Source organism: Oryza sativa, chromosome 3 (genome assembly GCF_034140825.1).
Source record: "Oryza sativa Japonica Group chromosome 3, ASM3414082v1".
In the NCBI taxonomy this organism is placed as follows: Eukaryota; Viridiplantae; Streptophyta; class Magnoliopsida; order Poales; family Poaceae; genus Oryza; species Oryza sativa.
In genome coordinates this window covers 14063891-14088846 of record NC_089037.1, presented here as the reverse complement: position 1 = coordinate 14088846, position 24956 = coordinate 14063891, and the positions used below count along the sequence as shown (strand labels likewise).

At 42.1% G+C, this 24956-nt stretch overlaps 2 protein-coding genes, 2 long non-coding RNA genes and 1 other non-coding gene across 5 annotated transcripts; 1 reads left to right on the top strand and 4 right to left on the bottom strand.

The window, feature by feature from the left end:
• Positions 1-5316: 5316 nt before the first annotated feature.
• Positions 5317-8296, bottom strand: LOC107279841 (uncharacterized). The gene is made up of 3 exons (XR_001542376.3): positions 7763-8296; positions 7111-7166; positions 5317-5562 (listed from the first exon to the last, which is right to left on the bottom strand). It is a non-coding gene; the product is annotated as an uncharacterized lncRNA (long non-coding RNA).
• Positions 8297-12201: 3905 nt separating this feature from the next.
• LOC136355629 (uncharacterized) lies at positions 12202-12867 on the top strand. Its single transcript, XM_066308460.1, has one exon. It carries the CDS (start codon positions 12202-12204, stop codon positions 12865-12867), a length of 666 nt encoding a protein of 221 aa, XP_066164557.1.
• Positions 12868-14684: 1817 nt separating this feature from the next.
• Positions 14685-16151, bottom strand: LOC136355829 (uncharacterized). Its single transcript, XR_010740312.1, has 2 exons — positions 15538-16151; positions 14685-15117 (listed from the first exon to the last, which is right to left on the bottom strand). It is a non-coding gene; the product is annotated as an uncharacterized lncRNA (long non-coding RNA).
• A 4087-nt stretch (positions 16152-20238) lies between these two features.
• Positions 20239-20332, bottom strand: LOC136355909 (small nucleolar RNA Z256). The gene has a single exon (XR_010740475.1). It is a non-coding gene; the product is annotated as a small nucleolar RNA Z256 (small nucleolar RNA).
• Positions 20333-23167: 2835 nt separating this feature from the next.
• LOC107280290 (putative F-box protein At3g16210) lies at positions 23168-24639 on the bottom strand. Its single transcript, XM_066308253.1, has 2 exons — positions 23885-24639; positions 23168-23768 (listed from the first exon to the last, which is right to left on the bottom strand). Exons 1-2 carry the CDS (start codon positions 24637-24639, stop codon positions 23168-23170), a joined length of 1356 nt encoding a protein of 451 aa, XP_066164350.1.
• Positions 24640-24956: the final 317 nt, after the last annotated feature.

Here is a 24956-nt window from a genome sequence, read left to right as displayed (position 1 = left end):
ACTTATACTTGGTGGGTACAAGTCCAAATTTCCCAACAACATCACAATTGTTTATATGATCTGCCATATCCCTGTTTTTCGTTTGGATATGTTGCTAAGCCGAGTAAATATTCTTAAAAAAAGCAGAGTTAGAACTCAAGCTGTGGCAGAGTTGCTCTGAAATCTGAAAATACCAAGTTCAGAACAAGCAGCACATGGTACAATTTAGCTGTATTCAAACACATCTAGTATTACTGTTTTTAGGATGTACGATTTTATCTATTTTTAGTCCAAAAGAAAGGAAAGCACCATATACTTCATCCTAGCAACAATAGGTGCAAGTTATATACCGTACCCTTCATTTGATTTCCTTGTCTTTGATTCACCAAGAACTAGTTCTACCTGAATACCAACATTGGTACTGTATGATAGATATGTATGTTTTATGGTTCTAGATTTTTTGAGAACCCATGTTCAAGTCTTTTGTGCCAATGATAAATTTGGCCGCAACTCATGGCCAATATGAACATAACTGAAATTCCCGGTTTGAACTTCATTGGAAACTATTTCAGTTTTAATTGGGACTAGCACATATAGGCCTTGTACTTCAGAAATATTTCAATTTTACTGATGTAAATCGGTTGTACTGCACTGGTTTGCAACCTGAAACTCCATTTAAAAATTTAAACCTAGATCATAAGATATTCAGAGATAATGGCAAGAAGTAGCCGGGCCACTGAAGCTCATGGTGGCATTAGTGCTATATTATAATTTCTCTTGCACTTGAGTGGGTCCTTAAACAAGTATTATACCATTTCAGTTCTGCTTCAGCACTAGTGTTCATCTTTTTCCTGGAGTTGCACATCTGGCGTTTGCAGCATTTCTGTAAATTGGCATAGTATAATAGTGTTGTCACTATCTCTTTTAAGGACATTCTGTAAAGCACGCATGGATGGCTTTCTGGTCTGGACATGCAGGAGAGGAGCACTTATGTTATTTTTTTAGCACTTCTATTCAGGGTGAAGACATCCTTTGGAGCAAGCATTAGTGTCGGATCTTATGTGATTGAATATTTGCCTGATACTTTTACCTTTCGACTGAGACATTTTACTGCTTATGTGATTGAATAAGTAGATGTGTAGGGACAGTTCTTATCAGATCTGTCAAACCTTGTGAATTGTGATGATGCTATTGATGTTCAGATGGGCAAGCGATTAATTCTGTGTATATGTGTGCTAGTGAGTATGATTAATTATGCGTATGGGTGCTAATGTCTATGATTAACTAGATGGGTACCCCGCGCGTTGCTGTGGAAGAATTATGTAATAATATAGACTTAATATCGGTTGAGCAGTAAGAAGGAGAATCGGTTATGGAATATATTCAGAGATTTCGTAATGTCCGCAGCCGATGTTATAGTTTGAGTCTAAGTGATGAGCAACTAGCATATCTTGCATTCCAAGGGCTATCAACACCTATCAAGGATAAATTATTTTGCCACGAGTTCGACAGCTTAGCTCATCTAATGCAGACAGTAAGTAAGATCAATTTTGGAGTTATTAAGACTAGACTGAAGATAATATTGAAGCATGAGCTCTCGTACTCCAATTTTTTTTTTTTGGAGGGGGGGCCTGTGTTAACAATGAAATTTGGTAAGCCTTGAAGACGTCATCAGCCTAAAATCAATATCGGCTTCAGAGTTTTGGAATCGGCCGATGAGAATTATCAAGTCGCCAATAGTCGGATTCTTGCTATATTCGGTTAAGAAAACTAATCTATTAAAGGAAGCTTAGCCAGAAGTGACCGAGTTCAAGAAGGATGCTGAATGCGGCATGGCAAGTTATCTATTAATTAGGCAGTATTTGTTAGTTTCCTTTTATCTTTAGGAAAGTGTGTTTAGTGTCCCATAAGGACTTTATGTTTTACTTTATATTTAGGAAAGTTTCTTTCTTGTCCAATAAGGACTAGTACCTACCCATGGGTATAAATATGTACACCTGGGGTGATTGTAAACTATCTCCACAATCAATACAAATTCGGCACATCGCCATCCTTTTTACTGAGGTTTTTACTTATCATCCGACGGAACTTGACACTTAACGCAGGGCTGCATCGGCTTTCGATCTCCGACATAGGGGGCAAGTCCTACGTTGCGCCGGTCCTAACAATTTTATTGGCTACATTGGCATCGTTCAAGGCTGCATCGCTTCGACCTCTTGGATTGCTCAGGTTTAGTTGATATATTTGCCTACCTATTTATCATATATATTAGTTAATCTAGTTTGGTAGCTTGATTTACTTGTAACGACTGATATTCATTTTAGGGTTTATGCCGGTATCGGCTAAGTCGCTTTCCCAAATTAGATTAGCTAAGGTATCTACCACCCTGAAAATCAGTCAAGGGCTTGATTGTCTAGATATTGTGTTTCATACTTAGTGCTGCATCAGTACATTCGACCTACTAAGTCGTATTTAGAACCATAATCTCTAGCCTGCTTCTTGATCGCTAATAAAGGTTTCATCGGGGTTTTAGCCAATGAGTTATCTGGACGTTGCATCGGCTTACAAGGATTGCATACAAGTTGGATTTAGCCGATAGCAACAAAGGTTTCACTGTTTGTCTAATCTTGTGGATTTATGACATTGGACCTTCAACCGATGTATGCTTTAACTTTCGGATCAATATTTGTTCTATCATATCATTGTTAGCTGATTGGTTCCTACAGGATTATATTATTGTTATATTACATTATCATCAGCCGATTGTCTTTATTTACATCAAGTGTCAGATTTTACATCAAACATATGGCCGATAGCTCAAAATCCTATCACTATCGACTGATACCGGTATCGGCTGGAATCACTCCATCGGCTTGTCAGCCGATCGGTTATTTGATCTGCTATTTGTATATCTTGTCAATTGCAGGATCAAATTGACTGGCACGTCCGCACCTCATCAACCTTTGGACCTGCACTGGAGCTAAGCAGATCTCTCAGACCGTTGTGTTCGACTGTTCGTTGACTTAGTTCGTGCCAACACAGACCCGGTACCATCGGCTGAGCGCGGATTTTCCGTCAAAAGCCGCGCGCTAGCTCAATCACTGACTGCTGCTGCTTTCCACCCGCATCTTGGTCCTCCCGCGCCTCCGCCTCGCCAGTCGCCACCGTAGACGTCCCTGTGACCTTGTCCATGGCGAACCTCACCAGGTTGCTGAGCAGCACAACAACGCTCTTCTCCTGCTCTACCACGAAGCTCAGCAGGCTCTGCAGAACGGCGGCCTTCCAGTTGCCCCCACCGCCGCCGAGGAGGAAGGGAAGGAGAGAAGATGACATGTGGGTCCCCCAATTTTTTTTTTTAATAGCATATGGGCCCTACACATATCTATATATCCTATATAGTTGGCACCAAAAACTAAACATGCATTCAGCCGCATCACTGACAAAACATGATAAAACAAGAGCCATTGGATCATTTTCATACGTAACCACAACCATCCAATAGACATTAAATATCAACACTTATCATTTTTCATTGATTAAAAGGTAACTCAACATTCAGTGACCACTTAGTGTAGTATATGCTATAAAAAAACCACTACAAGAAGTAGCCATCGGATCATTTTTCATATGTCATCACAACCATCCAATAGACATTAAATATCGATGGTTATTATTTTTCATTGATCATGAGGTAACTCAACATTCAGACCCTTAGTGTAGTATGCTATAAAAACCACTACAAGAAGTATTTCATTTTTCATATGTGAGGTGCTTTTATAGGTATATAATATTTCTCATGTCTATACATTAAAAATTTATAGCTGCATTGCACACATGAATAATCCGACGTAACGCGCAGAGCAACATCTAGTTTTTTTTAATTCTAATACCATATAAGCGTCACATCAACGCCACGTGGAACGAGGACCTGGTTGACACTGTCACGTAGGCGTCATGTCAGCAAAACCACCCTCCAAAACCGTCGAGGGAGTCAAATTACACCGGTTTTAATAGTTGTGGGTCGAAATATCCGGTATTGTGGTTACTATAAAATTATAACCCACCAAATCCTAAAGCTCAACCTACAAGATGCTATATCATCATCTGCTAACAATTATTACACCTAAAACATCATTGCGTGCATAGTATATTATCTATAATTCTATATTTATTAAATTTTAGAGCTTTAAAATGCAAACATATTAAATAATCATCCCACATAATTCACATAATATTTAAATATATCTATCCATTATTTTTTATAATATCCTATATAACTATATAGTTAATCATCACTTAGTTAATGTTATGTATCTTTTCTCTCATTAAGCCAAATCATCTCAATTGTTTTTAGCCCTTAGATGATTAATCTATGTTCTAAATTACCTCTCTCATTTGATTCTCTCATAAAGTCTCATCGCCTTTCTTTTATATTTGGATCATCATACTATATAATATTTAAATGACCATAAATCATATTAATGTTTAGCTATCTTACATATTATTTGTACTTATTGCTATTATACTAAACTCCCGCAGCAATGTGCGCGTGGGGCATGACCTAGTTAAGTATATAATCAGTGACAATAATCTGTTTCGACCAGGGGTCCTGCGTTCGGAAATTCCCACTTTATATTTATTTGTATTGTCTAGGTTTTTACGAATTTCCTTTTTTCATATAGCATCTAGTTTTTCATTGGCTTCCCGTTATGGTGCTCTTTTATCACCTTGGAAGCTACTAGGTAAAATTTCAGAAGTGAGCTTCATGGAAGACGTTCGAGGTTTGTTTGTCTTTCTTTTCTTATGGGTTGCTGAGGAGTAACGTGGTTTTAGTTCACTTTAATCATCTTTGTTCATGAACAAATCCTATATATACTATTCTAATAAAAACATCAGCTTGATGCTCCCTTTAAAATTTCTCTAAATTAATATATTCTCTACATAACACAATTAAAGGACGTGGGAAGGGCATATGGGGGAATGATCTGTAGGACACTAGTAATATGCCCGTGCTAAACGCTACGGTGCAATTCGATGTTTCTTTAATAACTTCTAAAATTTCATGTTAGCAAAAAAAAGTATATGATATGTGCAATTGGAGCTTTAATTCAATTAATATCGTACAGTTCACATAATGTACAATAATATGATATTGTGTGAGCACAATAAATCTTAATAAAAATTAATTATATATAATCAATTCAGAATACAATATACGAAGCCAATATATGTTTTAAAAGAATATGTTCAAAAAGTATAGATTTATTCCATTAATTTGTTGCTACTGCAAAAAAAAAAAGAAAAGATGAGGTCACGACCAAAGTTCAGATAGACAAGTTCAGAAATGGAGCTATCTCATAAACATTCCAAAGCTCACTGAAAACTTCATAAAATCCAACTAAATTTACAAACGTATTCAGAGATATATGTTTTTAGAATTCATTGTTACAAACATATTCAGAGACATATGTCAGAATCATAAATTTTTCATGCTGGCAACCAGCTGAAGAGGTGCACAGATCAAGACTTGCAAAAGATGTACTCATCTTCAGAACAATGTTCAGGCATTTTCCATTCTGGCAGCTACAACAGAACCAGAAAAACTCTTTAGCTCCAGGTTCATTTTAAAAAAAAGCTCCAGGTTATCCCTAACCAGGGCACTCAGGGCTTCTCCTAGCTCGACAAAAGATTAGGCCTGCTATCTAAATTTGAGAAACACATGCAGATAATAACTTTTTTTTTGTCACACATACACATAATAATTTGATTTCAATTATATCACAGATGTATGTTAGTGGGAGGGAGGAGAATTAAATAGCAAGTATTTTGTCACAGATGCACATAATAATTTGATTTCAATTATCTCACTGATGTAGATCACATAACTGACCGAGTCACTATTGAACCGATGCATAATAGCCATTGATAATTTAATATTAGGATGGTTCATAGCTTCTGTTAACATGAAAAAGAAACCATTTTTGTTTCCATACAGCAACCATGATTAGTGACAATGACAGTAAATGGATAATAATATGGATTGGTGAAACCCTTTCGAAAAAAAACCGTGCCATTTGATTAAATAGACGGTAAAAAAATGGATAGGATGAAAAAAAGTATTCCGTGAAGACATTGAAGGATAAGATGCAGCTGTTCAAGGAAGAAACTTACAGTTGATTTAAAAGTATAAATATGTGCACAGAAGCTAGAGCCTATTTTATTTATTAAAACTTATCAGAGCAACGCATTATCCTGAAAATTATAAGGCAGATTATGAACTTAACACAAATTCTACATAGGAAGTAATGTGTCAGGAAAATAAATTTATTATGTATTGAAATATATATGCCTCCTTCCAGCTTTTGGTGTAGATGGAAGATTGATCGGGGCAGTGACATTGTTGAGGCCAAATTCCTCTTATTCGGTTGTCTGGCAAGGTGATGGGTAGCGACGGCGATAGGGCCGTAGTGGCGGGCATTGACGGTTGTGGGGAGACAGCGGCAAATCTAGAAACACTTTTCTTTCTTTAGGTTGATGGAAAAATGAACCACCCTACTGGCAGTTGAAACGGTCGATATATGTAAAGTTCGCTGCTGCCATCAAAACCCGCTCGATATTCGTCATATCACTTACAAGTAATACGACTCTGGTTTCTGTATACCATCAGAAATATAGAGAAATTTACCATATGCCTAGGAATTCATGGTGGTTCCTAAACTAAATGGTACATATTAGTCATATTATTCTGAAGATTTAAAGTACATTTGAACTTTTAAAGAAGCTTAATTTGAATTAGGATAAAACTAAAACACATTACATTTTGGAAATTGGAACAGAGGGAGTATCACAGTAAAAGTGTAATGCTGAGAATCACAAAATAAAAGTACTTGTAACAAATAAATGACAGTGGATTCAACTCTCAATTTAGTTTTAGCAACGAAAAATATATAGTACATAAAGAACAGATATACTGGTTTTTTTTTTGCAAGTACCAGGGCATTGTGAGCTATAGGCAACAATGTGATGTCACAAACCATGAAGTGATAGCAGGGCAGTGGAAGTTGATGGCTAATACCATGAACAGATGCATTGACAATAGTAAAAGGCGTAGCAAAAAGAAAAAGGACATACCTTGAAGCTCATTTTTCACACCTTTACACACTGCAGAATTTGTCATTGTTGCAGCCCTGAATAAAACAGTTGTACTCAGAGCAATGTAGGGGGTAATCTCCAGAGCATAACATAAGGACACAAATTCTCACTACCACCAGTCTCACCTAAGCCAGATTGATGCCACCGTCGTTGCCAAAATAAATATACAGAACACTGAATTGCTTATTAAATGTGTCATCTACACTATTTAGATCCGTACATACACAAGCAGATTACTACGAGAAAACATACATGTCTGTGTGACTTCGTCAACAATGGGAAAACTTTATCACTGAAATAAAATATTGCTTCGTCAACAATGGATCAGTTGGTGAGTTCTTAAACTGATAAATAAATGGCTGTGTGACTCCTACGTTTGCAATATGCTTGGGTCCTGCCACTGTAAAATCTGGTGATAATTTGGGTCCCGTCATTGTAAAATATCATTCAACCATGATACCAATAATTTGAACTATTGATTGAGGCAGAGCGGAAAATAATTTGTACGGTTGATTGAGACAGAGCGGATACAAACTTTCTTCATTGCCTCTGACGAAGAACTGGGAGGCAGTAAAAAGAAGGGGTGAACGATTGAGTTTGTAATGTAAGTACAAGGGTCATGGGACTGCACCTGAGAGGGGAGATGATGGCGCTAGGTCCACGACTGCCCGGAATGCCTCGCCTTAGCACCTCCCACCCTTTCGTCATCCCCACCCTCCTCCACGCACCTAGCTAGCTAGCACCGTGCCGGCCTATAGGGCAAGCGCCCGTAGATGACAGAGGCGGCGTGGTGAGCCGTGAGCAGAAGGGGCAGAGGGTGACGGAGCGGCACAGCGATGAGGGCACGGGGGAGTGGCGGCGCTGGCGTGAAGATCCATGTCTGCAAGAGGGAGTGATGGCGACCTGATGGCGGCAGCGGCGCTGGCGACGGGCGTGGGGTGCGGAGCGGTGGAAGGGAGGGAGCGCGTGGGAAGGGAGGGGAACGACGGTGAGCGCACAACGACGTGATTTTGGGGATAGTGCGGCTGCCGAGAGGCGATGGCGATCTGCGCAGCGGGGCCGCAGGGGTCAGGAGCGGAGAGGGTGGAGGGGGATTAGGGTTAGGGGAGCGCGGGCGCGGGCTGAGTGAGGAGAGGGGCGCTCGCGGCGTGATTTGCGGGGAGACGGGGAGAGGGATGCGTGCGTACTGTGGAAGGAAGAGGGGGAGACGTGGGGCGATGTGAGCTGTTGGATTAAGATGTTATTGACCGTTGGATGTGTGATATGATGAATGAGTAACGAGTAAAACTATTTGTTCAACTATAGGGTAGATGAGTACCTTCAAAATATAAAGCAAGATTTTTCACTTGGCTTGTGCTTAAAAACCTCATATGGACGAAGGACAGATTGCCATCAAGGAGGGTATGGCAAAATGACTAATATCAATTACACCTTACGAATCTGGAGACAGTTAACCACCTCCTTGAATGTCTTCTTGCCACTGCAGTTTGGAATACGATATGTTGATTAATTAGAATTGGAATACGATATGTTGATTAATTAGAATGCATCAATCTCACATCCTTTTTAGTTGGCACCAAAAGCTAAACATGTATTGAGCCACATCACCACAAAACAAGAGCCATTGGATCATTTTCATGCGTCACCATAACCATCCAATAGACATTAAATATCAATGGTTATCTTTTTCATTGATTATGAGGTAACTCAAACCACTTAGTGTTGTATGGGAAAATATGTAGTGCAAACCACATATGTAGTGGAAACTTGGAAACTACCGTTGGATCGAGAAATGGACGTTCGAGATTCGTCCACGTTACCACAGTTAAATTTTAACTCATGAGTGAATCCGCGAGTTAAATTTTAACTCATGGTGACGTGGACGAATCTCGGACGTCCATTTCTCGATCCAACGGTAGTTTCCAAGTTTCCACTACATATGTGGTTTGCACTACATATTTTCCCGTGATGTATGCTATAAAAACCACTAAAACAAGTATTTCATTTTTCATATGTGAGGTGCTTTTATAGGTACATAATATCTCTCATGTCTATACATTGAAAATTTATAGCTGCATTGCACACATGAATAGTCCGTCGTAACGCGCGGAGCATTATTTAGTTTTTTTTTAATTCTAGTGTCACATAAGCGTCACGTCAATGCTACGTGGAACGAGGACCGGGTCAACACCACCACGTAGGCACCACGTCAGCGAAACCGCTCTCCAAAATCGCTGAGGGAGTTAAATTGCGCCGGTTTTAATAGTTGAAGGTCGAAATATCCGGTATTGTGGTTCACAGGTTCAGGGATGAATGGCCACTCGTTAAGAGATTCAAAGTGAACTTATTGTGGTGGCTATAGCTTCGTCAGCTTGTTAGACCGTTTGAGCGTGTTGACAACCGACCATGATATCAATCTATTATATTATTAAAGGAATAGAAAAAGGAGCCTCCACGTTCACTCTCATGGCCTAGAAATTCTCACATTAATCGGAGAAAAAGAAAAGGCAGAGTCCATATGGAAATACAATTTAGAAATAGCTGAAATTTAGAATTAAAAAAATAAGGAATATTAGAAGAGGAGACTAGAGTCTATATAGAAATACAATTTAGAAATAGCTGAAATTCGGAATTAAAAAATAAGGAACATTAGAAAAGGAGACTAGAGTCCATATAGAAATACAATTAGGAAATAACTGAAATTCGGAATTTAAAATAAGGAATATTAGAAGTAAAGTATAGAGTCCATATAGAAATACAATTAGGAAATAATAGAAATTCGGAATTAAAAATAAGGAATATTAGAAGTAGAGTATAGAGTCCATATAAAAATACAATTAAGAAAAAAAAACTAGAAATTCGGAATTAAAAAATAAGGAATATTAGAAGTAGAGTATAGAGTCCATATAGGAATTTAAAACTAACTAAAATTCAGAATAAACATAATAAAATTAAAAGTAGAGTTTTGAGTCCATATAAAAATACAATTTACAAATAACTAAAATTCGAAATTAAGAAAAACATGGGAAGAAGAATTTAAAGTCAATATAGGAATACAATTTAGAAGTAACTGAAATTCGAAATTAAAAATTAAAGAATATTGAAAGATGAGTTTAGAGTCCACATAGAAATACAATTAGAAATAATAAAAATTCAGAAATAAAAATAAATAATATTGAAAGAAAAGCCTAGAGTCTATATAGAAATACAATTTACAGAAAATTCAAAATTAAAAAAAGAAATATTAAAGGACGAGTATAGAGTCCATATAGGAATATATATAACTTACAAATAACTAAAATTTGATATTAAAAATAATTAATAACTAACACGTATATAAAATACAATATGAATATTACACATTTGTAGTTTCGTAAAGTTATTGTAAAATTTAAAATTATGATGTTATTTTAATATGTTTGAATAATATAATGAGAAAACATATATGCTATTATATGAGAGAAAATATAATGATGCTAGCCACGCAATCTGTGCGGGCCACCATACTAGTTAGTGTATTAAATCTGCACGTCGCACCTCGTAGCTGGCGTTAAATAGAGGATGGTTAATTTGCCTATGATTAAAGAATAACTCCCGTGTGTAAGGGGGCAAAATATGTTTTGATTGTTAAAACAACACATAAACAGTCCAATCGTCGATGAGAGCCGAACATGTCTGTACAGTTTGTTATCGGAATCAAAGTATCGGATCAACGATCCGATCACCAATGAAGGTTCTAGTTTCGATTGAAATTCAAATAGTACTTGGGTAGTCCGATCGCCGGAGGCAGGGAGGGGGGGGGGGGGGCAAATACCACCCTAATCAAGAGATAGAGATGCAGTTTGATGGTTGTGTTTCAGCCTCCTTATTGACAAGTTTCCGTGGTCAATACCCTGCATGTAGGGATGCAAGTGGGATAGTCCCGCTATCCAAATAAAAATTCGCTTACTAGTTCATTTCTCACATGATAGTACAAAATTTAAAAGAAAAAATGAATTAGAAGTGAGATAAGTGAGTAAAAAAACCCGCTTGCCCGCCCCACTGGCATGCACGTCGTTTGCATTAACTTGAGTCTACTACTGCCACACTACAGATAATAAGCGTATGTGGCCACGTGATTAGTAGCAAACCAACTAGGTGCAGCTATTACTAGTTAATTGCTTTCTTTTTTTTAACTACTCGAAACTTTCAAATCATATATCGAAATCATAAACTGGTCGAACCCAGTATTTTCTATTTGAAATATGCAACAAAACGAGTTAGATCAGACACTTTCCTTATGTATTTTGTAAATTTGGGCTGCAAACAATATTCACATGTGAAATTAATGACTAATTATTTATTATTTACCTTTGAATTTTGGTAAAAAAAATATTCATCAAACAAGTATACAAGAAACCTACTGTGTTCCTAACATTTTTTACCTAATAATCACCAATCTAAAAAGAAACTAACAATCACCAACAACCATCTGAAAAGGCTATATAGTGTGAACTTGTGCTTGCTAATCAAACTTACTATCATCATGGCGATTACTTTCACGATTAAGGTGGTGGTGCTTCTTTCCATTATTTTGCCTGTGACATCCTTTGAGAAGGATCCTCTTCGTAACAGGTATATATGCTACTCTCTCCATTAAGTTATCTTTTGATCGAATTGGCACTTTAACTATGCATGTAAAACTAGTCAAGTTTTTATGATCATTTTGCCCTTAAAATGTTGGAGTATATAGTGTTGTGGGTAGTAACTAAGATAAACAAAGAAGTTTAATGTGGGTAAATATATGATTGCTCCTAGGGGTAAAATGGAAAAGTATGTTTTGGATTCTATGCAATGCCAAGGATTTACAAATAACATTTTAGTGAAAATTTATTTGGTGTCTAGCGTGCACTGATACATAGTTGCTACCTATTTTTTTTTTTCAGACATTTGTGGGCTAATCCCACAGTTCTGCGATTTGATTTTGTGAGGGAGGCCTACCATGCCATCCTTCGGACGTTTATCGCCTTCATCACTAGCACATCTAGCATGCTACAAAGACCTGTCAGTGAAGCCCCAGAGTCGTGGAACATGGCGCATCTCATCGGCAGAGACGGTGACGAGACGATGCTGTCGATGCGCGACGACAACCTCTATGTTCTTGGGTTTGCCAACAGGAGTGGAGATTGGCACGCATTCGAGAGGCACGCCCATCTTTTTCGCGAAGATGTGACGCCCCTCAAGATCAATGATAATTATGGTTCTCTTCTAGGAGCTGGGCACCGTGGACATAAGGACCGACCTAGGATCGCCCTTGGCCAACAGGCCGTGCTAGATGCCATACAAGCATTATCCAACTACGATCCATCAACCACAGATGACAGGATTCTCGGAGATGCCCTAGCAACCCTGATCGTTACCCTGCCAGAAGCGGTACGGCTCAGGAAAATCCGTGACTGGCAACTCAGAGGATGGTCCACAGGGACGCATCTTACCAGTAAGCTAGCCGATGAAGTAGTGAAATGGCGAGTGATGACATGTGGACTCCTCGTTAGTCACAGGAACAATGGCTGGTGGGGCGGAGAGGAGGCAAGGGACTTGTATGGATCGTTACGTATTGCGAACAAATTTGGTGCGATGGAGAGAGTCGGCGTCATGCTTTGGCCCGCACGAAGGAAATGCTCGGAGGAGGTGTTGGATGAATGGCACATCAGCAAAATCAGGAGAGATATGATGATGGTGCAGCAAAGAGGATGATCGATCGCGCGCTTGTGTTTTTTTTTCTCTCTCAATGTAATAGCTGTATTAAATCTATAAGTGTTTTCTTATCAATGTAATAGGTCATATTTACTCTTTGCAAGTGTTTATCTCAACGTACGTAATAACTTGTTATGTACTGATCTAACCATATTTAATTTATATATAAGCCATATTTACTCTCTGGAAGTATTTACAAAGACCATTCGACTTTTAAAATATAAAGTATATATGTCCATGTTTCTTGCATGAATTGAACATTTATTCATTTTGATCGCACGGCCGGTATTGCTAGACTAATTAAAAAGGGTGAATTGGAACCATGCCATTGTACTTTTGCAATAATATACTCGTTCATGCTAACGCTATGGGCTGGCTACGGAGACATTTATTCTTTACCTCTTACCATGTGGTCTACAAAGAAAATCGCTACATAAATTTTAACAAAAAATTCAATACATTGTCGCATGCATAAAATAAATCGCAACTTTTGATAAGAAGAATGATATGCCTTGGACGTCATTTCTTAAAAAAAATTGTTAAAGCATATATACTGGCTTTCATAGTCATGTAAGAATCTACCTCTAATAAATAAAATTTTCTGGTGAATAGATTCGGGTAATAAGTTCATCCGATCCTCTCAATAGAAGATAGTTAATCAAGTTCTTATCAGAGCTGATGGGCAATCCTCATTGTTATGACAGTTGATTTTTGTACTTGACATTTCCTCAAATCAATCAATGCAACTTTTCTAGTACAGGTACAAAACTTTGGTCCATACACAAACATGAAGGCTACCTGCTCATCATAGGAATATCTTCAGGAAGCTCACGGTTGCTCTCGCAATTCTGGAATGCATTGCATACGCCACAGGCCTCCCTCTTTTCTGCAGCTCGTCCTCATCCTTTTTTTTTTTTTTGCATTTGCACTTTTATGCTCGTTAACTTGGTTTAATATACCAACCACCCATAGTACAATGATCCTCTGACTATGTGTGACCGCTAACGTGACGCGCTACACAGGCAACTCATTTGCACTTAGCCCTGACCAGTACATTCCAACCCGAATCCTCAAATTGGCTAGGGTTTCGACGGTGAGGTTAGCGGTGGGAGGCAGCGAGGTAGCTGCTATGGCTGCCTAGCTGATGAGATTAATGGTAAGAAGCGGCACAGTCCGGCAAGGTAAGCGGTGGCACGGTGCGGCCTGATTAACGGCGGGAGGCAACTTACACACTTGGCATCGCATGGATTCTCCAAGCTCGTCCTCGCCCTACAGTCGCCGGAAGAAGGTACCATTGATTAAGTGCACGTTGTGCAAGGATAAGGCCATCGTGGAGCGTAGACCAATGGCATATTGCTAATCGGGGCTACATTTTCTAAGAAAGAGGAAATAATGATTTGGGGACTTTTTTTTTTTGGGGGAGGGGGGGATTCGGGTGTCACTATAGCTACAAGGAGGTATAAGCGACGCGCTGTGATGTGAAGGGGGCTGAGCACATAAGTGTTGCTTGTGCGGCGTGACACGTTGGCGGTCAAACATAGTCAAAGAGCAATTGGAACGGGGGTGGTACAATAAACCAAATTCATGAACCTAAATATGCAATTTTTAAGTTTTGGGACCTAAGTAACATCACCCTACAAGTTTAAGGACCGGCTATATATTTCACTCGATATCTTATCACTGCTTAGTACTATAAAATAACATGGGATAATGGGTCAAATGTTTTCATGATCGTACTCATGTAAAATAGATGTCCTGAGTTGTGTACTGACCGAGTAAAAAAATGTGAAGTCTAAACAGCAAGCAACAGGAACATCTGAAAATATAAAGCGCTAATCATCTGAGCTAATCACTCCTTCAAGTCTTGGAACATATCAAATGTTAATAATGAAAAATTCATATTCAAAGCATCAAAATTCAGAGTGTATGTTATACCTCTATGCTGCAGAATAGAACAAAATTAAAAGCATAGATAAAAGCAGAGCGATAGTCAAGATAGTACCTAATTACCTGACCTAGAGAGCAATTTGAAAGAGGATTGGACGGTGAGTAAGAAAAACCATCGCTGTGGCAGAACCCCTATAGGTGGTACCCATCACACATAACGGAGCCTGTCATGGTGGAGCAGGAAGCAACAACAGGAGGTCGACCTTGTACTTAAAATTAGCTGGGGCCAAACAGAATGTGGAAGACCCATAATTTTACCAAAACAAAATGGAAAGTGGATCTGCAACGTATCGCCCAATGGATCTGAAAGACAGTGGTCATTAATTAGCAAGAATAGTAGGATTATCTTTGTAGGTTTCAATTCTGATATCAATTACATGGATAAATTATGTTCAGATTGTGTTATGTGTATAATACAGGGAGTAGTAGTTCCAATTCATTTCATGCAGGGATATTTATGTCAACAAAAGCTTTGTAGTAATTCTTAATTGTTGGGTTAGAGAAGTCGTCTTTAGAAGTAATTGATTTCAAGATAAATTCAGCAGCAGCGCATCAGTAGAATAAACTATCAGATGCCCTATTACCCCACATAATGCATGAAATTAAATTTCTTTATTTCTGAGTAGCCTCCAGATCATAATGAATGCATTGGACAATATGTGGGTTTTTAAGCAATCTGAAAATCAGTTGGCCCAAACACATTGGCATACACTTAATACTTACCTATGATTGACAAGAAAATTGATTGATGTACTGAATGGCAGATTGTTCCACTTGCATTGAGGCAAAAACCTCATGAGCTTTGGGCAAAGCAAAACAGAGTACGTGCCCAAATAGAGATGTTGCTCGTAATCGTTCATAGCTCAAGTCCAAACCAAATCAGACAGAATCAGGCAGAAAAACAATGAACGAAGAAGATGTTGAAACTGGACAACAGAATGAAAGGAAGGACCTTGAGGAGAGGATGCAGAGACGCTGAATTCAGAGCTCTACCTACCACCTCGCCGCTGCTCCGCTCCCCCGGAGAACTCCAGTCCCCGCCAATGGCGAAGGCCACAAATAACCACCATGCATGGCGCTGGAGCGAGATGCGGCCCCTTCGGTGTAGCCGTCGGTGAGGTGGAGCAGCGCGATGAGGCGGTTACTTCGTGGACGGGCGTTGGTCGAGGAGGGGCGTCGTCTCCGAGCGCTTGCGGTTTCAAGGTCTGGAGACGGCGATCTGCGAGGAGGAGGAGACGGTGTGACGCGGGTAGGCGGCGATGTGGGGAAGGAATTGGCAGCGATAGCGACGAATGCGGATCGGCGACTGAGGGAGGGAGAGTGATCTGCAAGGGGTTGGGGGTCGGTGCGACGCGTGGGAAGCGAGGTGAGGTCTCGTCGCGCACGCCTCGCGATCGTAGTGAAGGCGGACTAGGTTTCCGTGGGATGTGATGTGACTAGTACGGTGATTTCGGGAGAGGTGGTATGATATGAGCGCTCTGGTTCGTTGGATCTGTACCAGAACATCTGCACCAGATTGTTGTTGGTGAACCAGATAAGGAGGAAAAGACATGGTTATGAAAAGAAAAATAATAAAGTTATGCTCTCACAAGCATGAGCATGATGTTGAAAAAAAATGTAGCCATGCCCTCTCCTAATCAATAAGGAAGGATTTTTGGGAGAAGAAAGTAAGCACAGAGGAGAAGCATTTTATTTATTTTTCTTCATAAACCATTTTCATCATATACCACACACGCTGCACGATCTTGGTCTTGATCTTGAGTGTGTTTAGTTATCTGCTTTAGTCTGAGTTTTTGACTTAGTAATAAATGTGAATGCAAGTATATCATGTTTGATCTCTACCAAGATCCACATATCAAACCTTAGAGTAGGAATCAAAAAGGCAGAAATGGTGAGGAATTCAAATTGATACACTTAGAGAGATTGAGTGGATCATTTGAGGAACTTAGTTTTCTTTTGCAAAATCATTTGAAAACTTCCGGAATAAGAAGTTGAATAAATATTGGGTGATTGATGCTCTAATTGCTATTCTGTCTTTCAACCGCCCAAGGCAAGGAGAAGCAGTGTCTCGTGGGAATCAGGGGTAAGGGTAAGCCACCGTGCCAAAGATTATTTAACCTGAGAGAGAGTACATATACCTTGCACCTGTATATTTGAGATATACAGCATAGTAACAACTCCTGATCAACAACCAAGTCTTTGTTTCCTTTCATCCTTCACTCGGGATGAGCAAAGGTTCAAGCTTGGGGAGTTTTGTTAACGGTCGTTATTGATCAGTTTTGACCGTCAATATTACCAAAATAGAAGAGAACTAGTGATGCTTGCAATGCATATATATGTTAGAATAATAATATTCCACTAATATTAGGTTTACTAACCTTTTTGCAGAGAATAACAATAAAGTGGAGGAGAATCGACATCAACACAGACGATAAATCAATCGGACGAGGTCGAAAATTAGACTTATGTATGAATGAGCCAAGAACTCAGAAATGACACAACCAATAAGGCCAAAATTCACAAGTCTACGGAGGAGAGTAATAAAGGAGGCCGCCAGCCGACGATGGGCCAGATTGGCCCAGCCCATGGTTCGGCCGAACCTCCCGGGGCGCCAATGGATGAAGGGTTTGGATGGACGGCTGGGATTGAGACCCAATGACGGTTGGAGGGTATTACCGACCATTCCAACCGTCATAACCGTCATTACCTGCTTATAAAAGGAGCTCCTCTTCTCACTTCACTCACACACCTCAAGCAAAGCTCTCTCATATTCTCTCAAGTTTAGTTTAGTAGTATTAAGCTAGTGGAATAGGAATAAAGTAGAAATCAGGAGTCCGGAAGCCTTCGGAAGAGTTCGGGTATGGCTCTAGTAGTTTTTCTTTCCTCCTTTATAAGCTTTGTACTTTTATTAGAATACTCTTATATATACATTTATGGTATTGAAATACTTTCTGAGTATATGAATGCTAGCTTTACATTATGTTCATGTTATACTGAATATACTGCTAGCTTATCTGGGAGATGCTTTGATGCGGGTATAATGTTTGCTTATGCAATTACTCTATGTCATGAAGATGATATTAGAGTAGTATCTGGTAGTTTAGACATGATGTCTAGATTACGAGATATCATTATTTGGGGTTATATGCTGCGGATGAGAGGTGAGCCGCTGATGGTGACAGCTCAGTACGAGTATTCCTCCGCGCGTGTATATAATCCTAAGTTAATTCCCTGGGGAGGGTACTCCTCCGTATTTAGCCCCGGTTGTATGGTCATGACGGGCTGTCGTAAGGAACTCGGCAGTCAGGGGTGGCTTCTCGAAGTACCAGGATGGCATCGGATAGAGGGTATTAGCTAGTATATCGGATAACTAGAATGTATGTATATTATGTTTATTAAAAGTATAGGAGTAGATTATCTTTCTCTTTTCTTTCCACATAGCTTAGATAATATATTATGAGAATGAGTAGCTACTGGTTGTGTTCACTCTTGTCGACGTTTGATGTCGCGATTCCGGTATTTGCATAGTATGGGGATCGTTGGTACTAGGATATATGCGAGATTGAGGTAAAAGAGATGGAGACAGGGATTTTTATACAGGTTCGGGCTCCTGAATTGTCAGGTAATAGCCCTACATCCTGTTGGCCGAAGCCGGTCGTTGCTCTTATTCATCATAATTACACCAGTACAATATTTGGGGTAGCCTATCTAACTGTTGTCGACTTGGCGGTCTGAAGTGCTGACTCATAGTCGACAACAGGGTAGTCTTCCTCCTCGAATCTATGCCCGACGAGATCAGAGATAGCGCTAGATTCCTCTCTTTGGTTCCCGTGGGTACCCTATGGGGTTTTCCTAGGCTTATCTCTGATATCGATATCCGGCGGCTTGTCTTGGCGTATGTTGGCTTGTATGTTGATCTTGCGTCTTGATCTATTGTTCCGTATCCCCTCTCCTCCTAGGGGGCCTTGTATTTATACCCATAGGTGTCCCCTTGTCCAAGTAGAACTAGGGAAACCAATTTGGATACAATCCGAGTAGTACTTGTCGTTTCCATGTAGAACTCCATTCATCCTTCCTTATGCGGAACTCCTCCTATATCCGAAGGTTGTTTCCGTATAAGACATGGTATGTGGTGGGTCCTGCCAAGATTTAGTCAACTACTACTAGGTATGTGGTATCCATAACCCTGACAACTCTACCCTTGGATTATCTTAACCCCTGCTTAGGATATTATTATCACAAGTAACATATAAATTATTAGTCAAGTTCTCTCTACATGATCTTCCCACAGGATAAAATAAATACGATACCCTTGGAATACTCTCAGGTGAAATGCTACAATGGTATATCCGTGCGCTTGCGGATGAACTCTGTAACCATAATATACCAGAAGTATTTCTGCGTCATTGCTGGGAATTATATTTTTAGTAATGTCGTTAAGAAATACCAACAGATAGTCTTAGCCTTAGATAGATTACACACGTTCCCTAAGTTCGATATCCTTTTGGGGTCACCCGAAGGTGAAGTGCTACAGTGGTATTCCGTGCGCTTGCGGATTTATCTGTGGTCGTAAAAAATACCCAAACTCTTGAGACACACCCCCTCCACTATCGGATCGAGGACGAGTGGATAGCGACCTGGGTGGGGGAGGTGGTCGAGGTGGTCGGATCGATCGAATGTGATCGAGGTCTTAGACCACCGTAGATATTGCGGTGTGTCAGAGATTGCGTTAACTTATGCTTGCGTCGGGACTCGTATGCATCGGGGCAGCCGTAGATATGGTTGAGCTCGGCGTGAGGGCTCGAGAAAGCTTGTGACTTGGTCTTGTCGCCGTCTTGAGAGGGATCGTGTGTTCTTCCTCCTGAGCCACTCTTGTCGGCCAATTGCTGGGCATACTGTTTGAGTAGCCAGCATTGCTTAGCGGAGTGCTTGAGCTCGGGGTGGTATAGGCATGGACCGTCCATCATCCTGTCGAAGTCGTCTTTCTTGGGTTGGCGGAACTTGCGCTGGGCGTTGCTGCGCCCGATGGTGTTGACTTTATCATCACTCTTGCACTTGGGTGGCCTACTACGGGAGGAGTTGCTTTCTCGACGCGGCTGGTACGAAGGCCTCCTCTTGATTTGGGCGTAGACTGCTAGCTCGGAGTTGGCGTCCTTGTTGGCGTGGTCGAACATCTGTCGGACGGTGAGAGCGGCGCACCCTCCGAGTGACGTCTTGCAGGCCCACCACTTGATGAAGTCTTCGTTCTTGCAGCCTTGTTGGAAGGCGGCCATCACCTCTGTGTCGGTGACGTGTGGGATGGTGTTGCACCGTTCCGTGAAGCAGCGAATGTAGTCGGAGAAGCATTCGTTGTGGCCTTGGACAATTCGGTAGAGGTCCCACTGGGTGCCCGGGTGAGGGAAAGTGCCTTGAAAGTTGGCGATGAACTGTCCCTTCAGCTCGGCCCAGCTGTTGATGGTGTACCTTGGTAGCCCTGTCAGCCATGCTCGGGCGACGGTGGTCAGCATGACCGGCAGGTAGTTCGCTATGACCACCTGGTCGCCCCCGGTAGCTTGAATGGCGATGGAGTAGACGGCGAGCCATGCGTTGGGGTCGGTCTTGCCATCGTATTTGTCGATGCCTATGGGTTTGAAGTTGGCTAGCCAGCGGACTCGGCATAGGTTGTCGGTGAAGGCCGGTATGCCCTCAGCGCCGTCGTCGCGGTGTGGGATGTGGTCTGGTGAGTGGTCGTGGTAGTATTGGTAAGGTCGATGGACGACGATGCGGCCGTCCGGCTGGACGTCTGTGTGACGACGGCTAGCGTCGAAGTCGTCCTCGTGAATCCGCAACCTTTCAGCGTCACGAAGTCGGCAATGCTCGTTCATGACGTTACGGAGGTCGGCGTTTAGCCGGCGCCCGGCTTCGATCTTGTCTCTTAGGTCGCTGGTGCGTAGACTGGGGTGTGAACTCCCCGCTTGGGACGCCTTGACGCGCTTCAACTCAAAGGCTGGTTGTCGGGACTGTCTCTTGCCGGAGGAACCGCCGGCAGTTGAAGTCGTTGGCAGTGCATCAGCGTGTTGAACAGCGGTGGCTTCCACCATAGCCTTCACTTGGGCGATGGTGGTGTTCACGGCCGGGTCGACTGGGACCGGCATGTTGTCGAGGAGGGCCTTGGCGGCGATCATGTTGTTCTACGGCGTGGTGAAGACGCCGTGTTCTCCTAGCTTCACTTGGAGGATAGCGTCTTGGGCGAGACGGCCGCGCTGCCGAAGCTCGTTGAGGCGCCGAGTGAGATCTTCTTGCTGTTGCTGGATACGGCGCTCCTCTTCGTGTTCCTTTTTCTCCTCATCTGTCTCTTGAAAGACGACGAAGATCTCGCGGGGCGGATGACTTGAGGTTGGCGTGTTGTTCGAACTTCTTGAGCCTGAGTCCGAAGGGTGTGCGGCTTCATCGAGCAAGCCGACCCAATGGGATCCGAGTTCCTGCGAAAGTCGGGGACGTCGGCGCTTGGAGCTGCCATGATGCCCCGGGGAGCGTGAGGGTGGGGCAGTCGCTGAAATGCTGGTGCCGATGCTGCCGGCCTGCAGTGCTTGGGCCGGAAGCGGCAAAGTTGTTGATGCCGAGGGGCATGGTTGGTGTGGTCGTCGGTGGCGCGGGCTCGCATGGGGCCAGCTCGAGGACGCCGGAGCTGGTGGCGATGAAGTCGAGGCTGCCGAAGGAGAACCTGGTCCCTGGAGCATAGCAACAGGCCATGACTGGCCCGGTGACCCCTGGGCTCACCTGACGGAGTTTGCCGGCGCTGTCGACGAGGAAGTCAAATGCGCCGAAGGAGATTTGGGTGGTGGCGGGGAAAGTGGTGGTGCTGGCGATCTCAAACCCAGTGGGTGCCATCTCCGCCTTGAAAACGATCAAGCGCCCCCTACCTGGCGCGCCAACTGTCGATTTCTATGATCGGCAATATATTTTATGGGGTGCGCTAGATCAAGGAGAGATGGTGACGCAGGTGTTTATCCTGGTTCAGGCCCTCGAGATGAGGTAATACCCTACGTCCAGTGTGCTTTTTCTCTGTATTCGTGGAAAGAAAATGAATCGAGAAGCCCAAAGGATTTCGGAAGGACGCCGGCCTCTTTATACAATCTCAGGCCGCCGGCGCCAATCAAGACCCCGTATCCTCACAATTTGGATACTTGCCTTCTATTACATGATTGGGGATCTGTTACTATAATCTCCCTGTCTTGCCCAACTATGTTAGACTTACTATATCGGTCATGGGCCCTTGGCCCACCCCCGAAGCCTAACTTGGGCCGCTACCGTGAGGTACCCGGGTGCCGTATCCCCCACAGCCGGTCCCACTAACTTCCATCTAAACTAGGGGTAAACGCCTCTTTCGGTTCAAAAAAGTGTGGGCAAAAAAACGAAAACCCTAAAAAGTAGGGGTGTAATCAATATTGGACATGAAAGTGAGAAAAAAACGAAATTGTCCAGTTATGGTTGAAAAAAAGAGCAAGGGCATTTGTCCATCCGTGTTAAATTATTTTTGTATCTACACGAAAACTAAATGTTACTCGTAGGCATTATTACTTGTATCGTGCATTGGATGGCTAGCTAGGAGTATGTCTTTTTTGGAAGTAATGTGGGAATTTCCGGTTAATGTGGAAATTTTTAACTATTTTACCTCTTTAGATTTATTCTTCATGCAGCAGAGCCCCAATTAGTACAAGTATAAATATTGTGAAAATTCTAAATAATATTCCTCTACAGTATCAAATTTAATGTATAAAAAGGACTGAAAATGTACCTTTATTCACAGTGGTCTTTTTAGATTTCTTTGTGTGTAAATAAAATTAAGGGATTTATTAAGTGTCACTCTAAAGTTAAATCCCGTATTTGTGGAATATTGCCTTGATTTTGTTCTAAGAGCGGGCGTTAATTTGTAGAAGAGAAGATTATGAAAACTTGATATGCTGGGTGATTTGATCAAATACAATTCCTTATTCAGTGCTTTCCCTAAAAAAAATATAATTCCTTATTTTAGATGAAAAATTAAGGAACCTCTTATGCCAATTACACGGAGGGGCCATCTAAGGTTAGAGATGATACGTAGGCCATGAGGGTAAAGCCTCAACCTTTCATCTAGAGGGAGGTTATAGGATAACATTTTTCTTTATGGGAGAAATGGAAGCGTTAAGGAACATCAGGAAATATGTGAAAGATGTTTCTTGATTTCAAAGTGATATCAGAAGAGAAACAACACAAAGGGACTATATACAACTTCTTTTAGATAATGAGAACTTTTATTGAAGTCGGTCAATTACATCAAAGTATACAATTATCATGAGAACACTGCGAGTCGGATATATATATATATATATAACTATATCCCATTAGAGAGCTCTCCAATCCAGCAAGGCGTATACACGAACGACCGATTAACGCCTTCGACGTGCCAATGGTCGAAAAAATTGGGGCGTAACCTACCTAAGTCTTGAGCCTTAGAGGTACCCAAGTGATAAGCCAATCCTCTGCTTGATCCTTCATCTAGAAAGATAACTTCTTTGTAAGGATGAAATCCAAGGATTAAAAAACCACCATGAGAAGACCTTTGAACCCTATCCTCCAAGTCGAGAACATCATCGCTGTCAGAGTCCCACTCGAACTTCCTTTCCGCTACTTCTGCATTGTAATTAGTGTCATCTCCATCATAAACATCACGGCGGCTGTAGTGTAAAGTCCATGGTCCGACACTTTCCTCATCGTAGTTCCAGCGCTGAAACGAGAGTTGAATTTCCTTGTCGTATTTCAGTTCCCACTTCATCTGCTCACATGATTCGTTGAGAATCCAAACCCGTAGATGGCACCGATCAAGTACTGCGAGGTACACGCCCTTCTCCGATCTTGCAAGAAAAGGATCCACATATCCATCTTGCGCTATAGGCAATTTAATTACTTGATACTTACTTTTCGACGGAGAAATTCTGCAAAATGGATCAAAGTAGTAAGCAAAAACAGCTGAGAACATATTACCCTAAATATAAATGATATTATTATATATAATAAACAAAAATGATTAAGGACTAGTTAGTTCTAGTACCTCATAACAAAATTAGCTTCCCTATGTACGTAGAGTGCACGTTTCCAATAGACCGCGTTGTACTGTTCCAATAGCGGTTGCGATCTCATATCCGCGATCGTCCCGGCGGCCTCACCTTCACGTACAAAGGATCTCTCTTCCCATTGCCCTGTGCTCGACGAGAACACACTCAAGAAGCAAGGAGAGGGTGGCCACTCTGATTCCTCAACCTTTGGCCTCAGTTTTTTGGACACAAATTCCTCGGGAGTAACACTCGGGATCAGGAACACCTCGTAGTGCGGAGATACGGTGGGATCGAACACGAGGTACTCGTCATGATAGAAGCTCCTCGTGATCCCGGGCCGAGGTGGCGGGGGTTCAGGGAAGGCCGCCCACCGCTGCGTGGCCGGGTTGACCACGTAGCGGCTGCGGAGCAGGAGCAGGCCGTTGCAGTGATCCACGACGGTGCTCCTGGCGGCGGAGGGGGTGAAGTCCTCGAACTTGCCGGAGATCGCCGCGGCAGGGGGCCGCGCGGACGGGCGGCGGAGGAAGAAGGACGTCAACACCTCGTGGAAGTTGATGAAGATGCCCCCCAGTGACAGCGGGAGGAGGTCCGCGCGCAGCAAGCGGTGGCCGTCGACGACGGCCCGCCAGGGCTTGCAGACGCAGCGGCACGCGGCTAGTGGGCGCGGCGCGAGGCGGCGGAGGATGTCGGCGAGCACGTCGTCGGGTAGTAGGTCTACCATGTTCAGTTTCGGATCCTCCGGCTGCTCCATCTCTCTCTGCTTTAATTTGCTGTTAACTCAATGCTCGGCCGTGTACTGCTCTTGGGTTGATTTATGGAGGATGGGTGGCATCCGATCCGATTCCGTCTTGGTTAACAACTCGAGTCCGAGTCCGAGTCGGAGTCGGAGTCGGAGTCGGAACGAGCACGCGCGGCGCGGCGGCAGGTTCAAGCTCCGATAGAGTAACGCATGCATCGAATTCTTTCGTCTGTAACACTAGAATTTTGTGTCCAAGTTCTGCACAAGTTTCAGTCATGCATTGGAATGGGAATCAATAATTTGATAGTAGGAGATGAGAGCAGCATAAT